This window comes from Budorcas taxicolor, chromosome 5 (genome assembly GCF_023091745.1).
Source record: "Budorcas taxicolor isolate Tak-1 chromosome 5, Takin1.1, whole genome shotgun sequence".
Lineage (NCBI taxonomy): Eukaryota > Metazoa > Chordata > Mammalia > Artiodactyla > Bovidae > Budorcas > Budorcas taxicolor.
In genome coordinates, this window is record NC_068914.1 from 21,106,801 (window position 1) to 21,133,627 (window position 26,827).

At 39.9% G+C, this 26,827-nt stretch overlaps 1 protein-coding gene across 3 annotated transcripts in view; it reads right to left on the reverse strand.

Moving 5' to 3' along the window:
* MYPN (myopalladin) overlaps positions 1-26,827 on the reverse strand; it is a 102,139-nt gene that overhangs the window by 39,677 nt on the left and 35,635 nt on the right. For all 3 annotated transcript variants that reach the window (XM_052640116.1, XM_052640115.1, XM_052640117.1), the window contains 6 exons: positions 19,529-19,704; positions 16,534-16,585; positions 12,350-12,464; positions 11,043-11,114; positions 2,921-3,062; positions 1,043-1,066 (listed from right to left, as the gene is read on the reverse strand). In XM_052640116.1, coding sequence (XP_052496076.1) covers positions 1,043-1,066; positions 2,921-3,062; positions 11,043-11,114; positions 12,350-12,464; positions 16,534-16,585; positions 19,529-19,704 — 581 coding nt within the window. The remainder of the gene's footprint in view (positions 1-1,042; positions 1,067-2,920; positions 3,063-11,042; positions 11,115-12,349; positions 12,465-16,533; positions 16,586-19,528; positions 19,705-26,827) is intronic.

The window sequence follows — 26,827 nt, forward strand, 5'->3', positions numbered from 1 at the left end:
GAGCTTGAGCTTAGTTTTGGGCATGGACCTCTTTAGGGTAACTCCGAAATTATTTTGTGTATGAGACTACCTAGTGAAAAAGCTTGTTCTGGTTGAAAGTATCAAAAGACTGAAATATTTTCAAGGGGGAAAATTCTTCTCCACTGCAAACAATGCTTAGCGTAAGACCACTGTGGTCTTTACTGTATCCCTAAGGGCCTACTTACTGCATAATCCAAGGTTATGTAACATGGATTATTGTTGTTCAGTTGCTAAGTCATGTCTGACTCTTTGCGACCCCGTGGACTGCAGCATACCAGGCTCCCCTGTCCTTCACTGTCTCCCGGAGTTTGCTCAGATTCATGTCCGTTGAGTTGGTGATTCTATCTAACCATCTCATGCTCTGCCACCCCCTTCTGTTCAGTGTCTGTATTAGGAACGCTTTCCCATTCAGTTTTTGGGAGAAAGAAATATAATAATGAAATTCCAAGCCATGACTCTTACCCATGGACACAAATACAATCTTATTTTTCAGGGTGATCACAGAGAGGACATTCAGATGTTTACGCTGTGGTTTGTGAATGACTTGTATTTTCTAGAGGTAAGAGCTTCTGTGTCATCTTAATATCCTCCCAACCTAATCTAATAACACCACTAACATTGTATTGATTCTGAGTTGATTCTGTGAATTTCAAAATCTGATGCATCACTTTTGAGTAACATAGGCTGTAAACTGGAATTGATCTAGCATCATGGAAATTGCTCAGCCCAGGTGAAGGAAATCATAAGTAGGAAAATATTCCTAAGAATATTCCTAAGAGGGAAAATACTCCTAAGAAACATTCCTCAACAACCCAGAACTAACTGTATTCACAATAGGTATTGAATATATATTTCAGATTTGTACATGCTCCTCGTTTCCTTCTCCTTCAGTAATAGCTAGAGTCGGCTTCGATCTTCTTTCTAAAACTTTTTTTTCTTGACACCAGTATAACCGCAATATGCTTTATTACATATATCAAATCACTGATCACATGAAAATGAAAGTTAAAATGATCTTTACCTGGCTCTGCCATGGATCGAGGTTCTAAAAGAAAAAAAAATTAAAAGATTCTGAGCATTCATTTTACTGAGAGGTGATATTTTCATCAGAAGCTTCCCACTGAATTTCACAACTTTTTTTCTGCATACTCATGAGCAATTTGACTAAGCTAATCTGTAAATGTTAAGTAAAATGACCTAAGTACCAATGACCTTAATGGGGACAGGATATTTATCATAGAAGAACAGCAAGAGAGAACTGCTGCTACTTAAATGATGTGGCTGCATCTTGGGACATACCTGGGTTCCACTTGAGACATGCAAACCTTAGGTTGGGAAAACTTCCTGAATTAGCTGGTATTCAGGATGATTTATTTTTATTGTTTTCATTCAGCCTGACCTGAAAAATTTTGTGAAGACTGAGAGATCATTCTTGGCTTTGGGCTATCACATCTTGATATAATGTAGAATATACCTCCTGCCCTAAGGTTTCTAATATTAAGAGCCTCAGGATAGATGACAGGTTCCTCAAGAACAGTTTTTATTTTAAAATTCTTTGGCATTTCTGAAAGTGCCTGATTGGTACTTAAAACAGATGCTCAACTAATGTTTATGGAATTGCAGTCACGCAGAACAGTCTTTAACACTGATAAAACTAGTGAGGGTTTTTCTTTTATTTCTCAGCTTAAATGGTATTCAGAATATTCTTGTTGCTGCTGCTGCTGCTGTTAAACCTGATAGTAATTTGATTCATATATCTAATCTATTTTGTGATAGACAGGAAAAAAATGAACAAATTTTAGCATATTTATGACTGAAATGTGTCAGGCTGAAAGCACTGCATGACAAGAAAAGAAGAATTAACCACTTGGATACACACACACACACACACACACACATATATGTTTATTACAATAAAAAATAAAACCCAAATAAATAATGAACAAATGATATGAATAGGTATTTAAAAAAATAAATTTAAAGACCTAATAAATATGAAAAAGAAGTTCCGTCCCACATCTAATTAGTGAAGTGCAGATTAAAACAGGTGTTCTCATTTTGGACCTATAAAATTAGTGAAGATTAAAAAATATTTAATGTCCATTGTTAGTGAAGGTATTAAGACAAAGGGATTTCCCATGTATTTCTGGTTGTAGTAGAATGTAACTGGAACAGCATGTGTCCCAGTTCGGCTGGGACAGATATCTGATTTATTCCTGCAATCTCTGAATAATGATTAAGAGTACCTTCTTTTACTCTCCAAAATTGGGTGATCAATTATATGATCATTGTAAATTCAGGTCAGCCTTTTTGGAGGGCACTATGGCAATTTATATTAAAAGCTTAAAAATTGTCAACTTACAATAACAATTCTGCTCAAATTTATTCATAGATATTCTCTGTTAACATGCTTTGAGATATAGTTTATAATAGTAAAAATTTTTGGACATTCTACATTTTCAACAATAGGTGATTAAGTAAATATGAAATTGAATTGATTTATTTTTAAAGGTAAAAAAGATCTGTATTAATATGGAAAGATATTCATGAAATGTTGAGTGAAAAATCAATTTACAAAAAATAATTTATTTTTACTTAAAAAACATGCATGTTCAAGAGGGAGGGGACATATATCTGGACTTATGTCTGGTTCATGTTGATGTTTGACAGAAAAGAACACAATTCTGTAAGCAATTTTTCTTCAATTAAAAAAAAATACATGGAAAAAGTTTTGGAGAATGTACACCAAAATATTAACAGGGCTTAGTTTGATGGATTATGATTATAAGTGATTTTTATTTTATTTTTATTACATTTTAATTCACTGTTAAGTTATAAAAATAATGTAAACAATAAATTTCTAAATTATTTAAAAAATAATTTAAAAGCATTGACTTACTTTTCTGTAAAATTCTAAAATCTGGAGAATCTTCTATCAAGGTCCCTTCTCTATACCACTCAACTTTAGGAGATGGGGCTCCTTTTACTCTGCATTCAAAGACAACTAGCTGACCCTCAGAGGCTGATAGATTTTGTAACATCTGTAATGAGAAGAATATTGTTAGAACCAAAAAGTATCTATTTTTGGAATCTACTTCCAACCTAGATGGCATATTAAAAAGCAGAGACATTACTTTGCCAACAAAGGTCCGTCTAGTCAAGGCTATGGTTTTTCCAGTGGTCATGTATGGATGTGAGAGTTGGGACTGTGAATAAAGCTGAGTGCCGAAGAACTGATACTTTTGAACTGTGGTGTTGGAGAAGATTCCTGAGAGTCCCTTGGACTGCAAGGAGATCCAACCAGTCCATTCTAAAGGAGATCAGTCCTGGGTGTTCTTTGGAAGGAATGATGCTAAAGCTGAAACTCCAGTACTTTGGCCACCTCATGCGAAGAGTTGACTCATTGGAAAAGACTCTGATGCTGGGAGGGATTGGGGGCAGGAGGAAAAGGGGACGACAGAGGATGAGATGGCTGGATGGCATCACCGACTCGATGGACGTGTTTGAGTGAATTCCAGGAGTTGGTGATGGATAGGGAGGCCTGGCGTGCTGCAATTCATGGGTTCACAAAGAGTTGGACACGACTGAGCGACTGAACGGAACTGAACTTCCAGTGCTGAGTTTTCCAAAAAGGCACTATTGCTTCTGTGTTTGGGTTTTCTCCAAATCTTGTACATTTCCAGCAGCTTCAATTCGGTGGATATACATCAAATCTATTTTTAAAGACATACTCATCTGTGCCCATAGGATATGTTTTCCTCACTGTCTTCTTCCTTCTCTGTTGTAGAGCCAGACAAATACTAGGCAAAATGTTCTGAGGGTTTGCAAAAATACTAATTCTCAGTAAAGTCATTCTGCTTCCTTGGAGAAAATGCCGAAGTAGAGTTTGGTTTTCAGAAATAATAACAATTTTAAAAATTGCATAAACTTATATTGAGTATAAACTAGGTGTATTCATTATGAAAGTAATGTATTTTGGGGGGCTTCCCTGGTGACTCAGTGGTAAAAGAATCTGCCTGGCAGTGCAGAAGGCCTGGGTTTCAATTCCCGGTCTGGGACGATCCCACATGCTGCAGAGCAACTAAGCCTGAGCGCCACAACTATTGAGCCTGTTCTCTACAGCCCGGGAGCCACGACTATTGAGCCTACATGCTGCAACTACTGGAGCCCCAGTGTTCTAGAGTCTGTGCTCCTAAACAGGAGAAGCCACTACAATAAGAAGCCCCTGTGCCACAACTAGAGAGTAGCCCTCACTTGCCATAATTGGAGAAAAGCCTGAACAGCAATAAAGATGCAGGACAGCCAAAAAATAAATAAATAAAAACTTTTTAAAAAAGAAAGTAATGTATTTTTCCACCTAAGAATGTTCCATGAGGTGGGAAATCTATTTTCTTGGCTTGCTTGTCAACTTTCTGTAGTCCTGGAAATTGATGTTTGTTCCACTATTTTGTTTTCTGTATGTGTTCTTTACAGTATAGCCTCAGAGTCTGTTGAGGCATATATAGAATGGCAATCTCTATATAATCATAATTGCCTGTGAAGTTTTGGGTCATGGTAAAATGTCATAATTTTGTGAAGGCATCATTAAATGCTCTTCCAAACTTCCACCAAAAAAAAGTTTATAAAAATCACTTTCAACTGTAAAATATCAGTCTATTCTGTAATAGACTATATGGGGGAATAGAACTCACATTTTCCTTTCATAACTTGTCTTTCACTCATCGTGATTTGTGAGCTTAAAGTCACACATTCATTTGTGTTATTGGTACTTCATTTGATTGTGAAAAGCTCTGTTGGCATGTGTGTGGGCACATTTTTACCATAGGCTAAAAGATTACAAACATGGGAAAGGTTATGATTATCTTCCTCTACAAGCTCTATTAGCAATAAATAATTCGGGCTTTCCTATTATTACAATTTTGGGGTCTGCATTTAGGTATTGGCTCTTGCTTCAGAAGGGGGTGGGAGACTTGGATTTGATCCTTGGGTCAGGAAGATCCCCTGGAGTAGGAAATGGCAACCCACCCCAGTATTCTTGCCTGGAGAATTCCATGGACAGAGAAGCCTGGTGGGCTGCGGTACCTGGGATTGCCAAGGGTTGGACACTTTCACTTTACACTGGGCACCTTTCACTTTACATTTCACTTTGGAGAAGGATGGACCAGAGTTTTTTTCGCTTTTGTCATTCACTCTGATAAATGTTTTATGATTGTTTACAGCTCTTGTCTTAACAATATGTGGTATTTTGTGCATGGACCCATCATATTTACATCTGTCTAAGGAATAACAGGGTGAGGAGAACCACATGGCTTTAGCTACCATAGGAGATTTTTACCTGAGAAGGGTGTGTAAGTTGATATTGTGACTGCCAGGGGGCGCCACAGACAAAAGTTAGTGGGTTTGGGGTTTTTTGGTTTTTTTTTTTTGCATTCCCAAATTTGTTTGCTGAAGGAGTTCAGGATGGAATTTGCAGAGTGGTTTCTGAAGTAATGAGGAACTATTTGATTAAAAACCTGGTTTTTCCTTGTCTACTCACAAACAGTGGCTTCTAGTGACAAGAATATTATCAATAAGTAGGGAACATCAATGAGTTTTGGATGCTTCTGGCAAGCTGGTGAATAAGCCCTTCACTTTGATATCTGAGCCAATTCTGTGCAAAAATGATAGTTTGGGAGCCTATCGAAAACTTTAATGGCAATCAGACATCTCCCTGGGATTCATACATAATGAAGTCTCTTTTTCTTGAGGCAAAATAAATTAAAAAAAAAAAAAAGAGGCAGCTGCAGAAGGGATTGAATTAAAAAAGCATGGCACATTTTAAGAATGAATGTGAGCAGGATGAGGTCAATCTCTTCATTCTGACCTGACCTGCAGTTCAGATATATGAACCAGGTCTCAGTCTGGCAGTGCTGTGTGTATGTGCTGTCGGCTCAGTCGTGTCAGACTCTGTGATGCTATGGCTCTTCTGTCCATGGGATTCTCCAGGCAAGAGGACTGGGGTGGGGTGCCATTTCCTGCTCCAGGGGATCTTCCTGACCCAGGGACTGAACTTTTCTTTCTTATGTCTCCTAAACTGGCAGGAGGGTTCTTTACCACTAGGGCCACTTGGGAAGCCCCAGTCCCGCTTGCAGAAGGACCTCCTGGAGAGAATGTGTTGCTCATAGTTGCGACCACTGTTAGCTTGTTGTAAGTACTCACTTGACATTGAAAGCCAAGACCTGTGTTCTATTGGAGACAATAGCCAAGACACTTGAATTACTACAATTATAGAATATGCCTGTTAAGTGTCTGTGATATGAGATGGAAGCTTGTTCCAGTGTGACACACCATCAATACTCAGTAAAGGAGTTGCCATGGGTCATCTTACAAGCCACTTAGAAAAGGTTGTTGAAGGTCATGCTTTGAAGGACAATGATAGTTGTTATTGCTGAAAGCTGTGCTTTTCTACAAAAGTCTCATGACAAAAAATTGGCTCACATCACTGTCCAAATCAGTTACGCCATTTGAACGTTTTGTGAATGGGGCCATGTTCAACACAGCAGCAGGTCTTAGGTTGTTACTACTGGCACATTGTATAAGACTTGATCATATTTACCTTGACTTCACTGAAGATGAATAAGACATGGAACATTTCCCAACAAGCAAAGATTAAGTTAGTCTTAACGAGGAATTGCAGATTTGAATTAAAGTCCCTATAATGAAAGGTCTACAACCTGCTGAGGTAAACAGTATCCAAAGTGCAAATCCGTCCTGTGTGTCATCACCGTACTGATCGTCCAGGAAGACATTCTTTGAGGGGTAATTGACAACACAGCCTTAAGAAGCATGCCTTCCACAGCCATTTGCTATTGGATTTTTTTTTTCTCTGTTCCTCCTAAAGACACTCTGAAGCCACAAAGTGATGAAAGCAGCAACTCCTTCTTAGCTGAAATGGAAGTGATTCACCACAGAATAAATATTATTGGGTGCCTGCTCTGTACCAAGTGCTGTGTGCAGGTGCTGTCAATGTGACTTGAAAGGACACAGTTCCTGCTCAGTAGATCCATACCCACAGATATAATGCAGGGACATCCTTGAGAAAAGGCATCTCCCTTACTGGTTGAAAAGATATCAGCTACAAGGTTCATATTGTCACTTTATTCTCTTTTTTAAATCTAGTGGCTGTTTCTGCACTTTGGGAGATGTTGGAAATGAATGCTGTAGTGCCTTAGGCTGGAGTTGGATCAGAGCAGTTTTTACTGATAAAGAACCCTTTTTGCTCCAAGATAGTCACGAGTGTCCAGTGCAACAATTGAGCTAGAGAAGTCTCTGGAATTGTCAGGTTGGGGAGAGGGGCCCATGTAATCTTCAGGAATCTAGAGCCAACCACCAGCCCAGTTATTTCAGGGCTTCCTGCCTCTGCTATTATATAATGAAGTGCCGTTCTTCAAATTTTCACTTCCCCTGCCCCCTTGCACTCTTCAAATTACTGCTGAAGCAGCTGGACCCAGTGCTGCGGCAGCCTTGAAAGCCCGCCCAAGCAGCTGCTGTTGGAGTGGGCGCAGTGATAGGAGTAAGATTCCAGTTTGATCATCTACCTCCCTTCATGCTCAAGGAGTGTGAGCACTGTTTTCCCCCCATAAACAGAGGGAACGTGTTTTTGATACGGTACAAAGGATAGAGGATAGTCTGTCTCGTAAAGTATTTAAAAATATAGCCATCCTTCAGAAGAGCTTATTTACAAAACAGAAACAGACTCACAGACTTGGAGAAAGAATTTTATGGTTACCAGGGGGAAAGAATGACGGAAAGGGATAGTTAAGGAGTTTGGGATTGACCTGTACATACTGCTGTATTTAAAATGGGTAACCAACAAGGACCTATTGTATAGCACAGGGACCTCTACTCAGTGTTATGTGACAGCCTGGATGGGAGGGGACTCTGGGGAAGAATGGATACATGTATATATATGGCTGAGTCCCTTTGCTGTCCACCTGAAACTATCACAACTTTGCTAATCAGCTATGAAAAGTGAAAGTGAAAGTCGCTCAGTCGTGGACTCCAGGCCAGAATACTAGAGTGGGTAGCCTTTCCCTTCTCCAAGGGATCTTCCCAATCCAGGGATCGAACCCACCTCTTCCGCATTGCAGGCGGATTCTTTACCAACTGAGCTACAAGGGAGCTACAACTGAGCTATACTCCAATATAAAATAAAAAGGTTAAAAAAAAGTTATCCTCTATAAGTAGAGCAATGAACTAGCATATGGGACCCCACACTTCTTTCAAATTCTACCACCATTTTGCTGGGCATCCTCCTTTTCATTTTAACCTTCTCTAAACAGAAGATAATACCAGTACATCCCCATCACCAAAGGAGGTAGAAGGGGTTAAATAAATCTTTGTCCTCAAATTGCTTGCCATTCCCTTCTTCAGGGGACCTTCCCAACCCACAGATTGAACCCAGGTCTTCTGAATTGCAGGCAGATGCTCTACTGTTTGAGCCACCAGGGAAGCCCCTTTAAAAAATGGCTTCATGACATTATTGGCAGAGAAATGGTTTGTTAGGCAGTATAGAAGTGAATCATAGGGACTGGAATGCCAGAAGTCCCTAAAGAAGTAAATAGAACAAGGAAAAACCCAAGCAAACATATGCCAATGATCGGTTATCACGGCTCACGCCACGTGGTTACCATCATCAGTGGCTCTGATTCAGAAATTTTCTAATGACACTGGCAGTGACGATGACCTCAATTCTGCCCTCGCTCATGGAAACTAACGCAAGCACACTGTTGCTGATAAGTCCCTCTGGAATCTGAGCCACAGGCTACGCTAGAGCCCTGCATCTGAACAGCCCTGATCCCATTTATGGAGACAAAACCACACTTTCCGAGGGCTGAGAAAGCCTCACCGAAGTTTGAGTCTCTGTGTTAGACATTGCTTTCCCACCACGGAGCTAACATTTTTGGAGATTTATCTGATAAACAGCATACACTGATGACTAATTCACTTTCTCATTTTTATTTATCAAAGGCATATATATCATCTGCAAATCAGAGCATCCAATTAGAGGGAGGTAATCAGTCACCACGCAAAAACAGCTAACTTGTGACTAACCTGTCCATGAAAATTAAATGTCAAGAATAGTTTTTAAAGTCTGATTAGGCTTTTGGGAATAATAAAGATAGTTCTGGACCTATTATAATCATGGTGGACTCCTATCTAGATATTAGAGATAGGCTTTACGGTGCTTGGGAGAGATAGAAAAGTAAACCTTCTTATTATTGTGCTAAATGTTGTATCAGAGATATGTACCAGGTGATATAGATGCAGAGAAGTCAGCAGCCCCAAAGGATCGGGAAGTGTGGAGGGAGGTTAGGACACCTCTCTGCTGTCTGGTTGGGCAGATGGTAGTGAGGAGAAGAGTGGGAGGAGACTTCAGTTTGGGACGGAATAAATTATTCTGTGATTTCGTTACCTTTGAAGAATCAGCACCACCTGCAAAAGGTAGTGTTATGACAAATCGGCACGACAGAGTGTTCAGATTTCTCAGGATTTAAAGCTTTGTTTCCAGGCTAGGTGACTTAGCAGTGAACTAAGACAAATAGAGGTAGCTCTGTTAGCTACATTACACACACACACACACACACACACACACACACACACGTCCACTTAAAACTGTTCATTAAAGTCTGGTAGTCACCAAGTCAGAACACATTGCTTTCCTGCTGCTAGTCTTGGAAAAGAGCAAAACTTAAATTCTGAAAGCAGGTTACAGGAAACATCTGAAAAATCGACATGCATCTTGTTTCACATAAGAATGTTTGCCCACCTGATGCGGTCATGGATAAACATGTCTCACTCAGACTCTGCTTAATTTTGGGAAACCATCTTGGATGAGCTAATATGGTAGAACTTGCCTTAAAACTGATGTTTCTGTGGAAGTTGTGAATTTAGCTCCTCCTCCTTTAGGATCAGTACTTATTGGAAAAGACACTTTTTTTTTTGGACACTTTTCTCTAATCCATGATTTCTCAACCCCAGGATTAACTGGCATTTTGGGTTGGATAATTCTTTGTTGCAGAAGGCTGTCATCTTGTGTATTACAGGATGTTTAGCAGTATCTCTGGATGCCAACTCCTGTTGTGAAAATCAAAAAGTGTCTCCAGACATTGTCAAATGTCCTTTGAGGAGCAAAATTAACTCTGATCGAGAACCATTGCTCTAAAACATACTTCTGAGAGGATAAGATCTCTCTGGGTTTAAGTTTGGTATTCATATAAAGAACAAATTATAAATCCAGGCATAAACTTCATTCATGTAGTCTTCATGATACCTAAACAAATTCAGTGTGACTCAGTTTTTCACCTTTGAATTTATTGTCCTGGGCAACATATAAACAAAGTATGTTATATAAGAGAAAGAACAACAGACAGAAATGAGAAATGAGAGAACTTGTTTCTAGTCCTGATTCTACCAAGTTCTGTAACATTGGATACATTGTTTAATCTCTCTGCCTACCATTTTTTTTTTCATTTGTAAAGAAAGTTCCTGAGTAAAATTTCCAGTTCTAAAGACAAAGATTATGAGACTCAGAATTTGATGCCGCTACAATAGTTGACACTATGGATTAGAAAAAGAAAGCTCTTTGTCTTTGAGTGACAAAGTCTATATTAAGCCTTCTGAGAGCATGTAACTGCATCTCCTTGAGCACCAAAGACATCCAGAGAAAACTGTGGAGTGCTTAGAAACCTTATCACCTGACCTGTAGGTGTGGCTACCGTGTTTAAAGCAGTAGGATGGCCGTAGAGATCAGCATGGTGAATGGGGATGGGGACGGCCTTTCCCTTATTACACAAACTGTTATTAGACATCTGCGACTTCAGGAGGCGTGGTAACAGCTACCACAAAGACCCAAACCCTATAGTGTATTTATAAGAGAACAAAATCCTGAGATAAAATCAGTGAATCTTGGATCCTGCAACTTTGTTTGGGTATTGTGGTGTGTTTAAAGCCATGGCAGAAAGAAGTAACATTTTGATTACCTTTGTAAACACAGGAGCTGCAATGATAGGTTTTCCATCCAATCCTTGCAGATAGTTTGTAGGGCTCTGACACTGTTAGAAAGGAACCAAGAATAGGTTCATCGTTACTAGAATTATCAGGTAGGTAGGTAGATAGAAGATAGATACGTATAACAAGCTAAAGAATTTGGTGTATGAAATTAATCTAAAACCAAAGACTGACATTTTCTATGTCATGATTCACAGACATCAAATTTTATGTTGAACTGATTGTATTACTATTTCTTCCTACATCACGGTGGCTGTAAATACATGCCACCCGTCACCAGCCCCTCACAAACAGAGCTAAGTAATGAACCTTAACCCCTTGTAGAGGTTCTATAGCCTCTTGAGGCTTCACAGATCACAGTTTGAAAACTACTGGATTAGAACTAAAATATGACCCCTCTGCATTACTAAATGGGTCAGATAAGTATGCTGAAGAAAATTTAAAAAAATTTTTTAAGGTTTTAGGTCTTTATATACATCAATGTTTATATTTAAATATACAACAACACATTACAAGTATGTTTATATTAATATGACTTTATATTTTAATGTATATGCATTGCTGTTCAATCACTAAGTTGTGTCTGACTCTTTGTGACTCCATGGACTGCAACACACCAGGCTTCCCTGTCCTTTGCTATCTCCTGGAGTTTGGAAAGATATGCATATAGATATGCAAAGAAAATGCCTGAAACTATCTGATAGAAAGTATTAATAGGAGGTGCCTCTGAAGAGTGGGGGCAGAGAAGTAGAACATTGATTAAGTTTTTGCTTAGGATACTTTTTGTATTTTTGAAATGTTTTCACAATAAGCGTGTACTATCATCATCAGCAGCAGCAGCCTGAAGAATGAGAGACTTTAAGATTTTCTGAAAGTTATTTTAATGGTTACCGTATCTTAGAAAGTAGAATTTTTTATTTTTTAATAGCTCCATGCACTGAGGTTCATGAGAGTCCTGGGCCAGTGGGAGAGCTGGCAGCTCATTGTATATGTAATCCATGCCCTTCATAAAGCTGGGATATCAGAGACTAATTTGTTGAGTTTCTTTTCCTATGAAACTTGCCTATGAAGTTACAGAATCTGTTCCCAAAGCCAGGGGAACTACTGATACCATCTGCTGGCAGTACAAAGTGATTATCATGACTATAGCAGTGTGTTGCCCAAGGGCATGATGAAGTTGCACCAGAGGAGAATACGATCGTGCCGCACAAGAGGGTCATGATCATAGTGCCTGCTTGTCACAGTTCATGGCACTTGCGCTTCACTTAGACTCTTGTACCTGCTGGATGGTTGACACCCTGGGCTGGGCCACCGCATGCTGGGTTTGGGGTACTGCTGAAGGAATGGCTGCAGAAGTAGTGGGAGGCGATGACACCTCATTTGGCTTCTGGATTCTGAGGAATGATTAAAATACAGATTATAAAACAGACCTATCATTCTTGTGAAAAATCTTTCAGCAAAGCTTTCAGCACTGCTTACAAAACTTTTTGTTCAGCAATATCGCACAAACATTTATTGAGGGCTTCTTTGCTGTACACTTTGTTAGGCAATGTAAACAGGAAGATGATAAGACGCCAGTTCTGTCCTTGAGTTCACTGCCGTTCGCAGAGCTGGGGACTCAATCATATTCACAGCTGAGATTCAAGACAAGTGCTACGCCAGTGCATGTGCAAAAAATTTTTTGAGGTTTGTTTTGTTGTTGCCCTCTGTGTTTTTCCTTCCCCCTCCCATTCCAAGGAGGAGGCCAGGCTTCGTAAATTTTTGCTTCTGGGATTTTGATGTGGCAAACAGCAGAAATAGCCCAAGACAATGAGCTCTTCATGTTTACACAAATTAAAGAGATTGTTTGAAGGGCCGGGAAGCCAGGAAGTATTCTTGAGAAGTCTGCAGAGGGAGATTATTTCAGTTTTGTTGTGGGAAAGAGAGAGGTCTGGTATCTTGCCAGATAACCTAACAAAAGAGAGAACCTGAGTCCAGACAGAATGGCAATCCTTTGACTAAAGGCTCTCAGTCTTGCTAACCATATCAGTCCCTAGGCATGTCAGGAAGAAACAAAGAGCTAAATAGGACTTCCCTGGTGGCTCAGATGGTAAAGTGTCTGCCTACAATGTGGGAGACCCAGGTTCAATCCCTGGGTCAGGGAATATCTCCTGGAGGAGGAAATGGCAACCCGCTCCAATAGTATTCTTGGGTTTCCCTGGTGGCTCAGAGGTTAAAGCGTCTGCCTGCAATGCGGGAGACCTGGGTTCGATCCCTGGGTCAGGAAGATCCCCTGGAGAAGGAAATGGCAACCCACTCCAGTATTTTTGCCTGGATAATCCCATGGACGGAGGAGCCTGGAGGGCTACAGTCCACGGGGTTGCAAAGAGTCGGGCACGACTGAGCAACTTCACTTCACTTTCACTTTGAGATCTGGCAATGGGCCTCTCACCCTAATCTGTGGGGGTAGATGACCAATGTCAGGATAGGCTCCTCTTTTGTCTGTATGTTACCTCTCTTTGCCTTAGCTTCCGCATGTATAAAATGAGGAAATAATAATTCCTACCTCGTAGGGTTTTTTTGAGGGTAAAATAAGGTAATTCATGTAAGATGCTTAGTGTCTGTGTTAGTTGCTCGGTCATGTCCGACCCTTTGCGACCCCATGGGCTGTATAGCCTGCCAGGCTCCTCTGTCTATGGGATTTCCCAGGCAAGAACACTAGAGTGGGTTGCTGTTCCCTTCTCCATGGTATCTTCCCGACCCAGGGATGGAACTTGGGTCTCCTGCATTGCAGGCAGATTCTTTACTGTCTGAGTTACCAGAGAAGATGCTTAGAGCAATGTTTAATACCACACTGTATATCTATATCTATGTCTGATGTCTATATCTGTCTATATCTCAGGAATCTCTGCTCAACTTCGGAGGCAAAGTGAAAATGCAAGTCGCTCAGTCGTGTCCAACTCTATAGTGACCCGGTAGACTATACAGTCCATGGAATTCTCTGTGCCAGAATACTGGAGTGGGTAGCCTTTCCCTTCTCCAGGGGATCTTCCCAACCCAGGGATCGAATTCAGGTCTCCTACATTACAGGTGGATTCTTTACCAGCTGAGCCACAAGGGAAGCCTTGGAGGCAAGAGGGACGCCCAATAATGACTGAGTATTTTCCGAGAGCCAGGTAGAGTGGGGTCTCAGAAGAAGAATCATTTGATGATGTAGAGGCTATTGGTATTCCTGAAGCATCCATTTTCTTCTTCTACAAAAACAGAATCCCTGATTTCTTTCCATGGCTACTCCAAAAAAAGATTGCATTTCCCAATCCTCCTTGACACTAACTGTGGCCACATGACTACTTCCTGGTCATGGGATATGAAGGATAGTGCTGTATGTAATTTAAGAGAGATGACCTTAAAAGGGGGGTTGGGTATGTCCTTTATTCCTTTCAATCTTAGACTGAAAAGATGAGGCCGCATCTTGGAAAGAGGCAGAAAGCTGGAAGCAGACTGGAGTCCAGTGCAAGGTGAAGCTGTTTTACCAGCCAAATTCATATTTTTTATGTAAAGGAGAAAAATATTTGTCTTATTTAAGTTACTGTTATTTGGGGTCTCTATTTACACCCAACTGGAGCTAAATCCTAACTACCACAAGTAGATTTAAAGAAAATGAACAAATGAGATGTTTCTTATTTGAGTTTGTATGTCAAATTCATACCCATTAGGCTTGCAGCCATGTTATGAGAGCGTTGAGGAAGGAGTAATGTGCAGTGGAGAAGGAGCTTATTACGTGACTTGACTGGATTTTGGAGGATAAATGAGAGTTTGCCAGGCAGAAGTGATAGGGCATTCTTAGCAAAGTGAACAGAATGAAATGGCAGCTGTGTAGAGAGCCTGAGGTGGGAGAATGGTTGAGCAGGGGCAGGAAAGCCTGATTGATACTCTAGTGAATAAAGTTTTGTATGCCTGTGTTGAGATTGTTTTTTTTTGTAATGTTTTTGTTTGTTTTGTTTGATTTTTATTTCCCAATAGATGATAATTTTTTAAGTCAAGAAAATGATAAGCTCAGAATGATTTTTTAACTGTGTAGTTTGAAAACTATAAAAGGGAGAAAATATTGGAGCACCTATAAGGAGGTGATTGGCATAAAGGGAGAAGAATGAAGAAAGAACTGAACTGAAGCCATGAGAATGACAAGGAAAAAGGTTAAAGGGAGAAATAATTTACTCTGGTTATAAGTTTTCATATATGAACAAAAGCTAAAAGCAGTTTGCCATTCCAAAGTAGACATGTGTGTGTTAGTAGCTTAGTTGTGTCCAACTCTGCGACCCCGTGGACTGTAGCCCACCAGGCTTCTCTGTCCGTGGGATTCTCCATGGAAGAATACTGGAGTGGATAGCCATTTCCTTCTCCAGAGGATCTTCCCGACCCATGGACTGAACCTGGATCTCCTACATTGCAGGCAGATTCTTTAGCATCTGAGTCACCAGGGAGGCCTAAAATAGGCATACTCCCCACCCCCACCGCCACCCCCCAATTTGAAGAATAAGTCATGATTTCTACCCTTAAGGAGCTTGCCCTCTGTGGAAGAGGATAGAATATGCAAATTCAGTTAACAACTCCTTACTCTTTCAGACATTGCCTATGTTTCAGAAAGTCTCAAGAGATGGCTGTTGTGTCTGTTTCTAGTTCCTATGCTTTCTGTCCACAATTTCCTCTGCCTGAAACACCCTTTCCTCCCTTGTTTGGGAATCGCCACCTACTGGTCTTTTAAGACCCAGCTTAGGGTCACCAGCTCTGTGACATCTTTCCTGATCTCCTTCCCTCCCCAAACAATAAGGGGTCCTTTGTGTCAAATCCTTAAACCCTGCACATGGTTCTGTCATAGCTTATTATATTTTATTACTCTTATTGTCTATGTACATGGTATACATCTTTTGCTATATTTGCTATGCGTATATTTCTCTCTACTAGGCTGTGAGCTTCTTGAAGGCAGGAGGCATCTGATTTTTCTTAGTACCCAGTGCATCTAGTGAAGCATTAAATATAGTGCTACTCTATAGGTATAGAGTAGGTGCTTAGCCAACGGTTGTGGAAATTTGTGTAATTTTGTTCAGTACCCAATACTTTAGCAAAAAGGTTATGACTTGCCCAGATAACTTATACATACATTTTTGGTTCACCAGATTGTTTGTTCTTTTGAGTAATCTTCTTTAGTCAGAAAACATGAATATTTTTGGACCACTGAATTATTTGTTTTTACTCTTTTGGTATAAGTGTGATGGTGTTTTATAGGTGATATTTCATTTTTAAAATATTGGGAACACTAATCTTTTAAGCAACAACAAGCAAAGAAACACCTTTTTACCCAAAGTCACTCAATTTTTTTTTTCTGGTGTCATACCCTGCAGCCCCACTCTTCAAGTTCTGCTAAACAATTAGCAGTTTTCTCAGGACCTGAGGATGCTAAATAAGATAGAAAATTGGAATTACCGATTCATTTCGTCCTTGTTAGGGTCCCCTTCTGAATCTGAAGAAGAAACCCCTGGAAAAATAAAAACAAGTCATGTAATTGTAAAGATAATTTCTTAAACTGGCTCCTAGGCATTTGAAGATTTATAGAAGTTTAGACCTGGAAATAAACTCAGCGATTCCCTGAACTAACACCCATTTTACAGATAAAAAACTATATCCTAAGTAGTTGAAGTGCTTGCTCAGGTCACATGCCTAATTAGTGACGGAATTAAAATTAACTGGTCCAGGGATTTCCCTGGCAGTCAAGTGGTTAAGATGCTGTGATTCCATTGTAATGGGCACCAGTTTGATCCCTGGTCAGGGAACTAAGATCCCACATGCCATGAGGCATGGCCAGAAAAGAAAAGAAAAAAAAGTTAACTGGCCAAAATTCTGTGGGTTCTTTTATATAAAACACCTGCTGACACCTTCAGATTAACAGAGCAGTGTTTGCAGACATTCTGTATTGTCTATAAATCCTCTTGCTCTTGGCCTACACAGATTAAATAAAAGAAGGGATTACATTAGATTCCAAACATTGTAGGTGTAGGTGGATGCCCTTCCGTCCAGTACTAATATTAACAAGTCACTCTTCATCTTGGGAGTTGGGAGTGTTTGAAGCTCTGCTGCCAAAAATTTTTAAAAATCAGCAATCCAATCTCAGCACTGTTAGCAGAGCTTTGATCCCTGATTTGTTTCTTAAGATAGTGAATTCCAGGAAGATATCACAAAACTAAATCCGGAGGTATTTATGTACTCCAAAAATTTGAGGATGAAAAAATATAACATCTATTTATGTATTATTGTTAGTATCATTATTCATTTATCTATTCAATAAAAGTTTATTAAATAACCACTATGTACCTGGTATACATAAGGTATCAGAGATATAAAGAAGAATGAGACAATTCTAACCTTTATACCATAAGAATACAATATTTAAACGCTAAAAGCAAGGCATGCATAAGGTATTATAGATGATAAAAGTACTGAAGAATGGCTCCTAGGAAAAACGCAGAAGATGAGAGGAAACAGGATCAAAAACTTGGGTCGATATACACGGTACATAAATTGATTCCTCCCTAAAATTAGTCGTATAAGTTTGGTACTGATATAAATGCCTCTCCAAGGCTCCGAGATAGTCTTCCTGCTTCTACGCTTGACTCCTTTTGGTATATTTTCAGCTGGGAGCCAGAGTGACCCTGTTAAAAACTAAGTCAGATCATGTTACAACTCTGCCTGGAATCCTTCAAGCCTCCTATCTCAGAGGAAAAGCCAGGTCTTTGCAGTGACCCGTGAGGACCTACGTGATCTTCTCACTGCCTCCTCCCACCTCCACCCCATCTTGAACTTCTGACCTGCTCATCTCTGTACCTAAGGCATCCACACTCCCTCTTCTGAGCCACTACGCTTGCTGATTTCACTCCCTAGAGTACTCTTCCTTTGAATATCCCTGTGACTCACCCCCTCACTTCCTTCAGGTCTGCGTTTATATGTCATATGGTAAGTTAGGTCTTGTACAGCAATCTGTACACACACATGCACGTGTCCATTCACATACTCCCTATCCCTTCTACTTCCTGTCATAGCGCTCATATATACTGTAAGATGACAGGAAACATAATTTTTTCTCTCTGCCCCTGATTCCTGGCACAGAGCTCCTAAAACCCTTATAATCCCCTGAGTGATGAGCACTTAAGAGCATCTCTTGCTCTAATATTTGTCTTTAACACTGCCTCTGACGCAGGGCTTCTAAAACTCTAATAAATTCCTAAGTGATGAGAGCACTCGGAGCATCTTTGTTCTAATGAGGTGACTTGGAGTGGCTTCTGGATGGGGGCTGGTCACCCAGAAGACCAAGCCGTGATTGTATGTGTGTGTGCTAAATTGTGTTATGTCCACCTCTCTGTGATCCTGTGGGCTGTATAGCCCAGCAGGTTTGTCTGTCCAAAGGATTCTCCAGGCAAGAATACTGGAGTGGGTTGCCATGCCCTCTTCCAGGGGATCTTTGCAACCCAAGGACTGAACCCATGTCTCTTTTATCTTCTGCACTGGCAGACAGATTCTTTACCAGTGGCACCACCTGGGAAGCCCTAAGGTGATTAGAAGCTTGGAATTTTCAATCCTACCACATCATACTCCAGAGAAGGGAGGAGGGCAGGAAATAGAGTTAAGAGTTGATCATGCCTATGTGAGAACACCTCCATAAAATCCCAGTAGTGTGGGGTTTGGAGAACTTCTAGGTTGATGAACACAAGCACACTGGGATGACTACACACAGCAACTTCACAGTGGCAGAACCGCTGTGCTCAGAAGCCTCCCACACCTGTCCCTGTGTATTGCTTCATCTGGCCGTTCATGTGTATCCTTTATCACACCCTACAGTAAACTGGCAAACATAAATAAGTGTTTCCCTGAGTTCTGTGAGCACCTCTAACAAATTAATTGAACCTGAAAAGGGGGTTGTGAGAACCTCTGATTTGTAGCCAAGTCAGACAGATGTTGTGGGTAACCTGGGCACCTACTACCTGTGATTGGCATCTGAAGTGGGGTAGGAGCAGTCCTGTGGGACTAGCTCTTAACTTGTTGGATCTGACCTTATCTCCAGGTAGATGGGTCAGAACTGAGTTCAATTGTAGGAAACCAAATTGGTGCCATGAAAAATTGTTGGTGTGAGAACCATCTCCTTTATCATACACACACACACACAATGAATTTGTGATTAGAACTATTTCGTGTATCTCACATAAGTACATATTTTGTTTATCTCATTTATTGTCTCTCCTATAACAGTGTTGTTGCCATCTGTTCATGAACCTGGGGATTTTTGTCTATTTGTCTCACTGCTATTTTCCTCACTGAAGAGTGTGTGGTAGGGCAAGCCCTCAATAAATATTTAGTATGTATTTAACTTATTTATTATAGCTATATATCTTATTAGTAAGTACCATGCTCCAAGAGTATTTTGCTTTACCTTCTATGTAAATCTCAGCAGAAGTTGAATCTGTCCCATAGATGTTAGAAGCAAAGCAGGAATAACGTCCAGTGTCCTCTTCAAAGGCTTCAGCAATGGTCAGTGAATGCAGATTTCCTGCCTGGATGATGTGAATGTCTGGGGAATTTTCAAGCTCCTTGCCTTCACAGTACCACCTGCAAGGAAGAATATTGGCATGATTGAAATGTGAGAAGTAATAACATAAATGGCTCCAGATGTTCCCTAAGAAAAAAATTGTGGCAAACTTGGAGTCAAAACATTAAGTGATCCAATATTATGGTATAATTTGGTTGTAACAATGAGAAGAGCCGGCAGGATTCAAGTCACAGTGACACTACATTCGGGAAATTAGAAAGCAGCTCCTATTAAGAATGATACAACTGAAAGAAGATGAGGAATGATACAACTGAAAGAAGATGAAGTGATTTCGAACACTGCCAACCACGGAGAGCAGGGTCTTTTATGTGGAACTTGACCTACAGCATTCGATAGTATGCATTCAGCAAGTGCTACTTAAGCTTATTTGGAAGGAATCTAAGGGATATTAAAGGTTTGTGAAGCTAAAGTTGAACATTCATTCCCTACTACAAAATTGCATCAGTTCAGTTCAGTTCAGTTCAGTTCAGTTCAGTTCAGTCGCTCAGTCGTGCGAGGCACGCCAGGCCTCCCTGTCCATCACTAACTTTAGGAGTTCACTCAGACTCACGTCCATCAAGTCAGTGATGACATCCAGCCATCTCATCCTCTGTCGTCCTCTTCTCCTCCTGCCTCAAATTCCTCCCAGCATCAAAGTCTTTTCCAATGATTCAACTCTTTGCATGAGGTGGCCAAAGTATTGGAGTTTCAGCTTTAGCATCATTCCTTCCAAAGAAATCCCAGGGCTGATCTCCTTCAGAATGGACTGGTTAGATTTCCTTGCAGTCCAAGGGATTCTCAAGAGTCTTCTCCAACACCACAGTTCAAAAGCATCAATTCTTCTGTGCTCAGCCTTCTTCACAGTCCAACTCTCACATCCATACATGACCATAGGAAAAACCATAGCCTTGACTAGATGGACCTTAGTCGGCAAAGTAATGTCTCTGCTTTTGAATATGCTATCTAGGTTGGTCATAACTTTTCTTCCAAGGAGTAAGCGTCTTTTAATTTCATGGCTGCAGTCACCATCTGCAGTGATTCTGGAGCCCAAAAAAATAAAGTCTGACACTGTTTCTACTATTTCCCCATCTATTTCCCATGAAGCGATGGGACCGGATGCAACAAAATTGCATCAGACCTAGCTAAATCAAAGTTATTTTGATTGGTTACTTGATTCATCAGATAAGGGGGATGGCTTGTATTTTCCCAGGAGTGACCCAATTCTGGCAAATAACATAAGTTAAATATATTTCCATATGTTATGGTATTTTATTTTGATGTATATACTTGAGGTTAGAAATTTTTATTATGAAAGTTTTTCACCAGAAGTTTACACTAAGTAATGCATAAAATAATGTTTAAAATGTGAAGGTATGTAATAAGAGGAACAGATATTAAAATCACATGGAAATAGGGGTTTCACTGGTGGCTTGGTGATAATGAATCCGCCAGCCAATGCAGGAGACAGGGGTTCCATCCCTGGTCCAGGAAGATCCCACATGCCATGGGGTGACTACTGAGCCTGTGTTCTAGAACCCAGGAGCCCCAACTATTTTGAGCCCATGTGCCACAACTGCTGAAGTCTGAATACTCTAGAGCCTGTGCTCCGCAGCAAGAGAAGCCACCAAAATGAGTAGCCTCCGCTCGCCACAACTAGAGAAAAGCCTGCAGAGCAATGAAGATCCAGCACAGTCAAATAATAAATAAACTACATGGAAATATTGTTCATGATATTGATTGGCAAAAGCCTGGAAGTTTAACCCCTTCCCATACACTGCTAGTAGGAATGCAAAATGGTACAACCCCTATGAAAATATGGCAGTGTCTCCCAGAATTACAGATTACATTTATCCTGTGACTCAACAGTCCCACTTGTGGAATCTATCATACAGCTACACTTGTTTAGTCACAAAGTCATATCCAACTCTTTTGTGATCCCATGGACTGTAGCCTGTCAGGCTCCTCTGTCCGTGGGATTTCCCCGGGCAAGAATACTGAAGTGGGTTTCTATTTCCTTCTCCAGGGCCTCTTCCTGACCCACGGATCGAAACTGTGTCTTCCGTATTGGCAGGTGGATTCTTTACGCTCAGCCACAAAGAAAGCCTACAGATACACTTGCATACATACAAAATGACAAATGTGTAGGTTACTTATTTAAACAGCATAAGGTTGGAAATGACCCAAGTGTCTGTCACTAGGGGGCTGATGAAATAAACTCTGGAACAGCCTTGTAATAGAGCGCTATGCAGCTCTAGAAAGAGAATGGGAAAGATCACTATGTGCTCATATGGAAAGAACCTGAAGATATATAGTTAAGAATTTAACAGTAAGGTATGAAATAGTACATGGAGAGGGTTAACTTTTGTATAAGAATTGTGGGTTGTTATGCGTTGAATTATTCCCCCACCAAAAGATATGTTGAAGTCCTAAGTGCTTGGGAATATGACCTTATTGGGAAATAAGGTCTTTGCAGATAAAATCAAGTTATGAAGAAGTTATTAGCACAGTCCTAATCCGTCTAGTCAAGGCTATGGTTTTTCCAGTGGTCATGTATGGATGTGAGAGTTGGACTGTGAAGAAAGCTGAGTGCCAAAGAATTGATGCTTTTGAACTGTGGTGTTGGAGAGTCCCTTGGACTGCAAGAAAATCCAACCAGTCCATTCTGAAGGAGATCAGCCCTGGGATTTCTTTGGAAGGAATGATGCTAAAGCTGAAACTCCAGTACTGTGGCCACCTCATGCGAAGAGTTGACTCATTGGAAAAGACTTTGATGCTGGGAGGGATTGGGGGCAGGAGGAGAAGGGGACGACCGAGGATGAGATGGCTGGATGGCATCACTGACTCGATGGACGTGAGTCTGAGTCAACTCTGGGAGTTGGTGATGGACAGGGAGGCCTGGCGTGCTGCGATTCATGGGGTCACAAAGAGTTGGACACGACTGAGCGACTGAACTGAACTGAACTGAATCCAATATGAGTGAAGTTCTGCAAGAAGAGAACAACCTCAAGTGAGGACAGTGACATAAAGGGAAAATGCCATGACAGCACAGGGAGAAACTGGAGTGATGCAGCTGCAAGTCAAGGAATGCCAAGGAACGCTGCCACCAGAAGCTAGAAAAGACTAGGAAGGAGTCCACTTGGAATCTCAGATGGAGCACGGCCCTGCTGATGTTTTGATTCCGCACTCCTGGCCTCTAGAGCTGTGAGACAGTACATTTCTGCTGTGAAAGCCATCCAGTTTGTGGTGCTCTGTTACAGTAGCACAAGGATGTCAACCCAGGGGGCAAAAAATCAGATATAGCCATGTTGTTTACTCTCAGAAAACTTAGAATAAAGTGAAAATCAAAGTGGCTTCCTATTGGGGTGAGGGGAAACAAGATGAAGACAAATGTGAGATGTCTCAGTGTACCCCTTTTATAACTGTTTCCATATTTAAGTAAGAATTATGAATCAGCATCATCATAAGAAGTGATTGGGGAGGAGGCATTACCATTATTCAATGGCAAGAATGAAGGAGTCCTGGCAATTGCGAATCTTTCTTCTAATTTCAGATCTAACCATTCAATGCTTGAAACTTTCCTTCCCACCATTTGTAAAGCAAGATTCTAAAGCGTTAAGAAAACTCACCTATTCAATGACTTCTCAAGAGATAAACTTTCCTCTGCTGTTCCATAAATACATCATATTCACCTCTACATTCAAGCCTCTGTTCATGTTTTTCTCTTTCTGAGATTCTCTTCCTCACCTTTCAGCTACTGCAAATATAACTCATCCATTAGTTTGGCTTAGATATCACCTCCTACGCAAAGCACCTTTTACCATCAATTCTCAGTGATTGTTACCTTACCTTTTTTTGTTTTGTCACTTCATTTTTTTTAAAAAACCTATATTATGTCATGTAAGTCTTGATTATACACTGTCTTTGATTATTCTCGATTTGGGAGAATTTGTCTCACTAATTTCACTAAATTTTAAGCTCCTTTGTATGTAGAGATGGTACCTGACAAGCTTGTACAGTTTTCTATACATTCTCTCCTTTGGCCATTGTCTCATCCCTTAGTTTCAATTAACACTTCTACTTGGGATAATATCCAAACCTGCCTTCTTTTACTTCTGGATCTCCTCTCCCTTCATTCTCCCTTCACTATGTTGCAACCACACTGGTCTTTTTCCTATTCTCTGAACACATTAAACTACTCTCCATATTAGGATTTTTGTACTTCCTAAAATCCTTATCCCCCAGTCTTTATAAAAACAGGCCCTTCTCATCAGTCAGGCCTCAGTTCAAATGTTACTTTCTCTTCCTAGTGTAGCTTCTTTATCCTCAGACACCATCAGATTATTCTCTTGTGTTATCCTCACAGCACTTATTATTATCTGAAATTATCTTACATGCTTGCTTATTTTGTTATTGTCTGCTTCTCCTACTATGCTGTAAAGTCCATTAGAGGATCTTATCAGTCTTACGAATATAATCCCACACCTATGACAACATCTTGGCACATAGTAATAGCATGCAGAAAATAAGTGTTGGATTTGTTGAAAGAACAGATGATGGAAATAATTGATCATTAATATTTTGTGAGTAGTTTGTTATTTGCTCTCATTAAATCCTATGCCAGTGTTTGCTCTGTTGTGGCAGCAGAGGTATGAGCAGCTGCTGACATGGGTCCCTAAGTCTCCCGGAGCATCAGCCTCAGCAAGACCCCATGGAACTTGTAGGAGCACACCCTCAGAGTATGTGTAGTTGTAAATACAAATAGTGAGCATCCAGACAAACATTTCCACTGGAAATGACCCTAACATGAGAATAAAGGAGATTTTTTAAGGGATTAAAAAAAATCACAAGGACCAAAAGAATGGGGAGGGAGACAAGAGCAGACCTGAGGCCTCAATCACTTTTGAAAGGTGGAAAGCAGAATGAGAAGCCAGGAGAGTTGAAAAATCTGAATACCAGGTGCCTACTTGGGGATGTCATTGAGAAGAAGACAATTTGTGCAATAGAACCCCAGAAAGTTACAGGATTTGGAGATGCAAGTTTGGTGGAAACATTAAGAATAGGGGAGGAGATACAGAGCTTAAAATAGGGTCACTGATTTCAGGTTTAAAAAATGAGTATTTATATTCCCGCAGTAGGCCACATCTTTTCTTCTGAGCAGTTAAGAGCTGCCCTAGGATGAAGGCTGAGTTGTTGGCTGCATGAGCAGCTGCTCCATATTGGAGCAAGAGGAAAAGGGGCTTCAGGAGGAGTTTCTCCAGGGAAAAAACAAATGGGCTTGGTGGCTTAACTGCATGGAACAGACTACTTATTAATAGGACATGTTTTACAAAGGTATTGGAGAATTGAGACAAATTGTGACAAGACCAGAGAGCCAAGCACATAAAAACAATACAGTCATCAACTCCAGGTGAAAAAAGTTGTACAGGCAAGGAAACAGTCACTTCTCCCTACTGGATTTGGCAGAAAATCATACTTACATAGTAACAATAAGTTATACATTAATTTTTTTTAAAACAACAGTGTGATATGAGGCAATGAAGGAAGGAACAACGGAAGTTCTGGTTTGGTGAAGGGTTGCTAACCCACCATCTTCTGGAACAGGAAGTCAAGAAAAAATAGCATTAGCATACCAAGCAGTTGTGGTTTACAAGCATATTATAGCAGTTCTTTTCACTTTCTATGAAGACAAAACTATTTTTGTATAATACTAAGATATCATTTGCCTTTTCACTGTGTTAATATTTACAATGATGGTGCAAAAGCCACAATGGGTAAAATTGTGGGTGCTTTAGCAGCATAAAGCTGATGAGTGGTCACTGTGTTTTCCATTGTCACACTTGCAATTTAAAAAAAAATCCAGGTTCACTTAAAAATGTCGTTGATTAAGCAGTAAAAGTCACCTCAACCTTGAGTCCATATCTTTTTAGCATTCTGAGTGGTGAAATAGGAGGTAGCACACAGCATTTCTACTGAATATGGAAGAGCACTTGCTTAGTTTAAAGTTGTTCAACTAGTTGTTCAACTAGTTTAAAGTTGAACTAGGCACCTAATGCATGAAACAATATCTTGAAAGAACAGCTGACAAATTATGGTTATTCAGGTTTGGGTATTTAGCAGACATTTTCTCAAAAAATGAAGGAGGTAAGCCTGTTCTTTCAAGCAAAAATAACTGATAACATTTGTTGTCAAGGAAAAAACTGGAACTTTTAAGGAAAAATTAGAGTTTGGAAAGCTTGTATCTCCTATAGTGAGTTTAGGCCTTCCCAAAACGCAAAGAGATTTTTGGTGAAATCAGTGATGATATTAACAAATATGATTTTAAAATATTATATAATAAAATGTGTCAAAATTTGGATGATTTTGTTTTCCAAATGACCTATGCATGATGTTATCCATTCGAGGTTCAAGACAGACAAAGGGTTTTATTATAGCAGGGTACAAAAGTTCATTGGTATGGTTTCAGATTTCATACTGCAACTAACCTTTCAGAAACTACTCCTAGTTGAATTTTCATGTAATATCAAGTTAGAATAGCCACATTATCTGATAAGTCTTTTAAAATATCCCTCCTCTTTCTAACTACATACCTGTACAATGCCATATTTTAAAAATTAACTTCAACCCAAACATATCACAACAAACCAAATGCAGAAGCAAATATGAGAATCCAACTGTTCTCTGTTAAGCCTGACTTTAAAAGAGATTTGTAAAAGGCATAAAACAATGCCACTCTTGTAACTTAAAATTTGAGGGGAAATACAGTTATTTTTTCATAAAATTATTTATGTAAGGGTGTTTATCATAGTTTTTTCTTATTCATTTCAAAATAACAGTTTAAAATATTTCTCAATTTTAACTTATGATAATTATGGATATAATTCACATAGATAAAACCTCTTTTGGGTCTCAATAACTTTTCAGATCATAAAGGAGTCCTGAGAACAAAAAGTTTGAGAACCCCTGGCATACTGTTTAGAAATTCAGAGATGAATAAATAGGAAACTGCCAAAAGAGTTGAAAGTGGTCTTTTTTCAAAAAAATATTATTTGACTTTTAAAGCAATGTACATTTATTCATTTGATAAGGTAAATATGAATAACTATTTCAAAACAGATATACAAATACCTTCCCTTATATAAATGT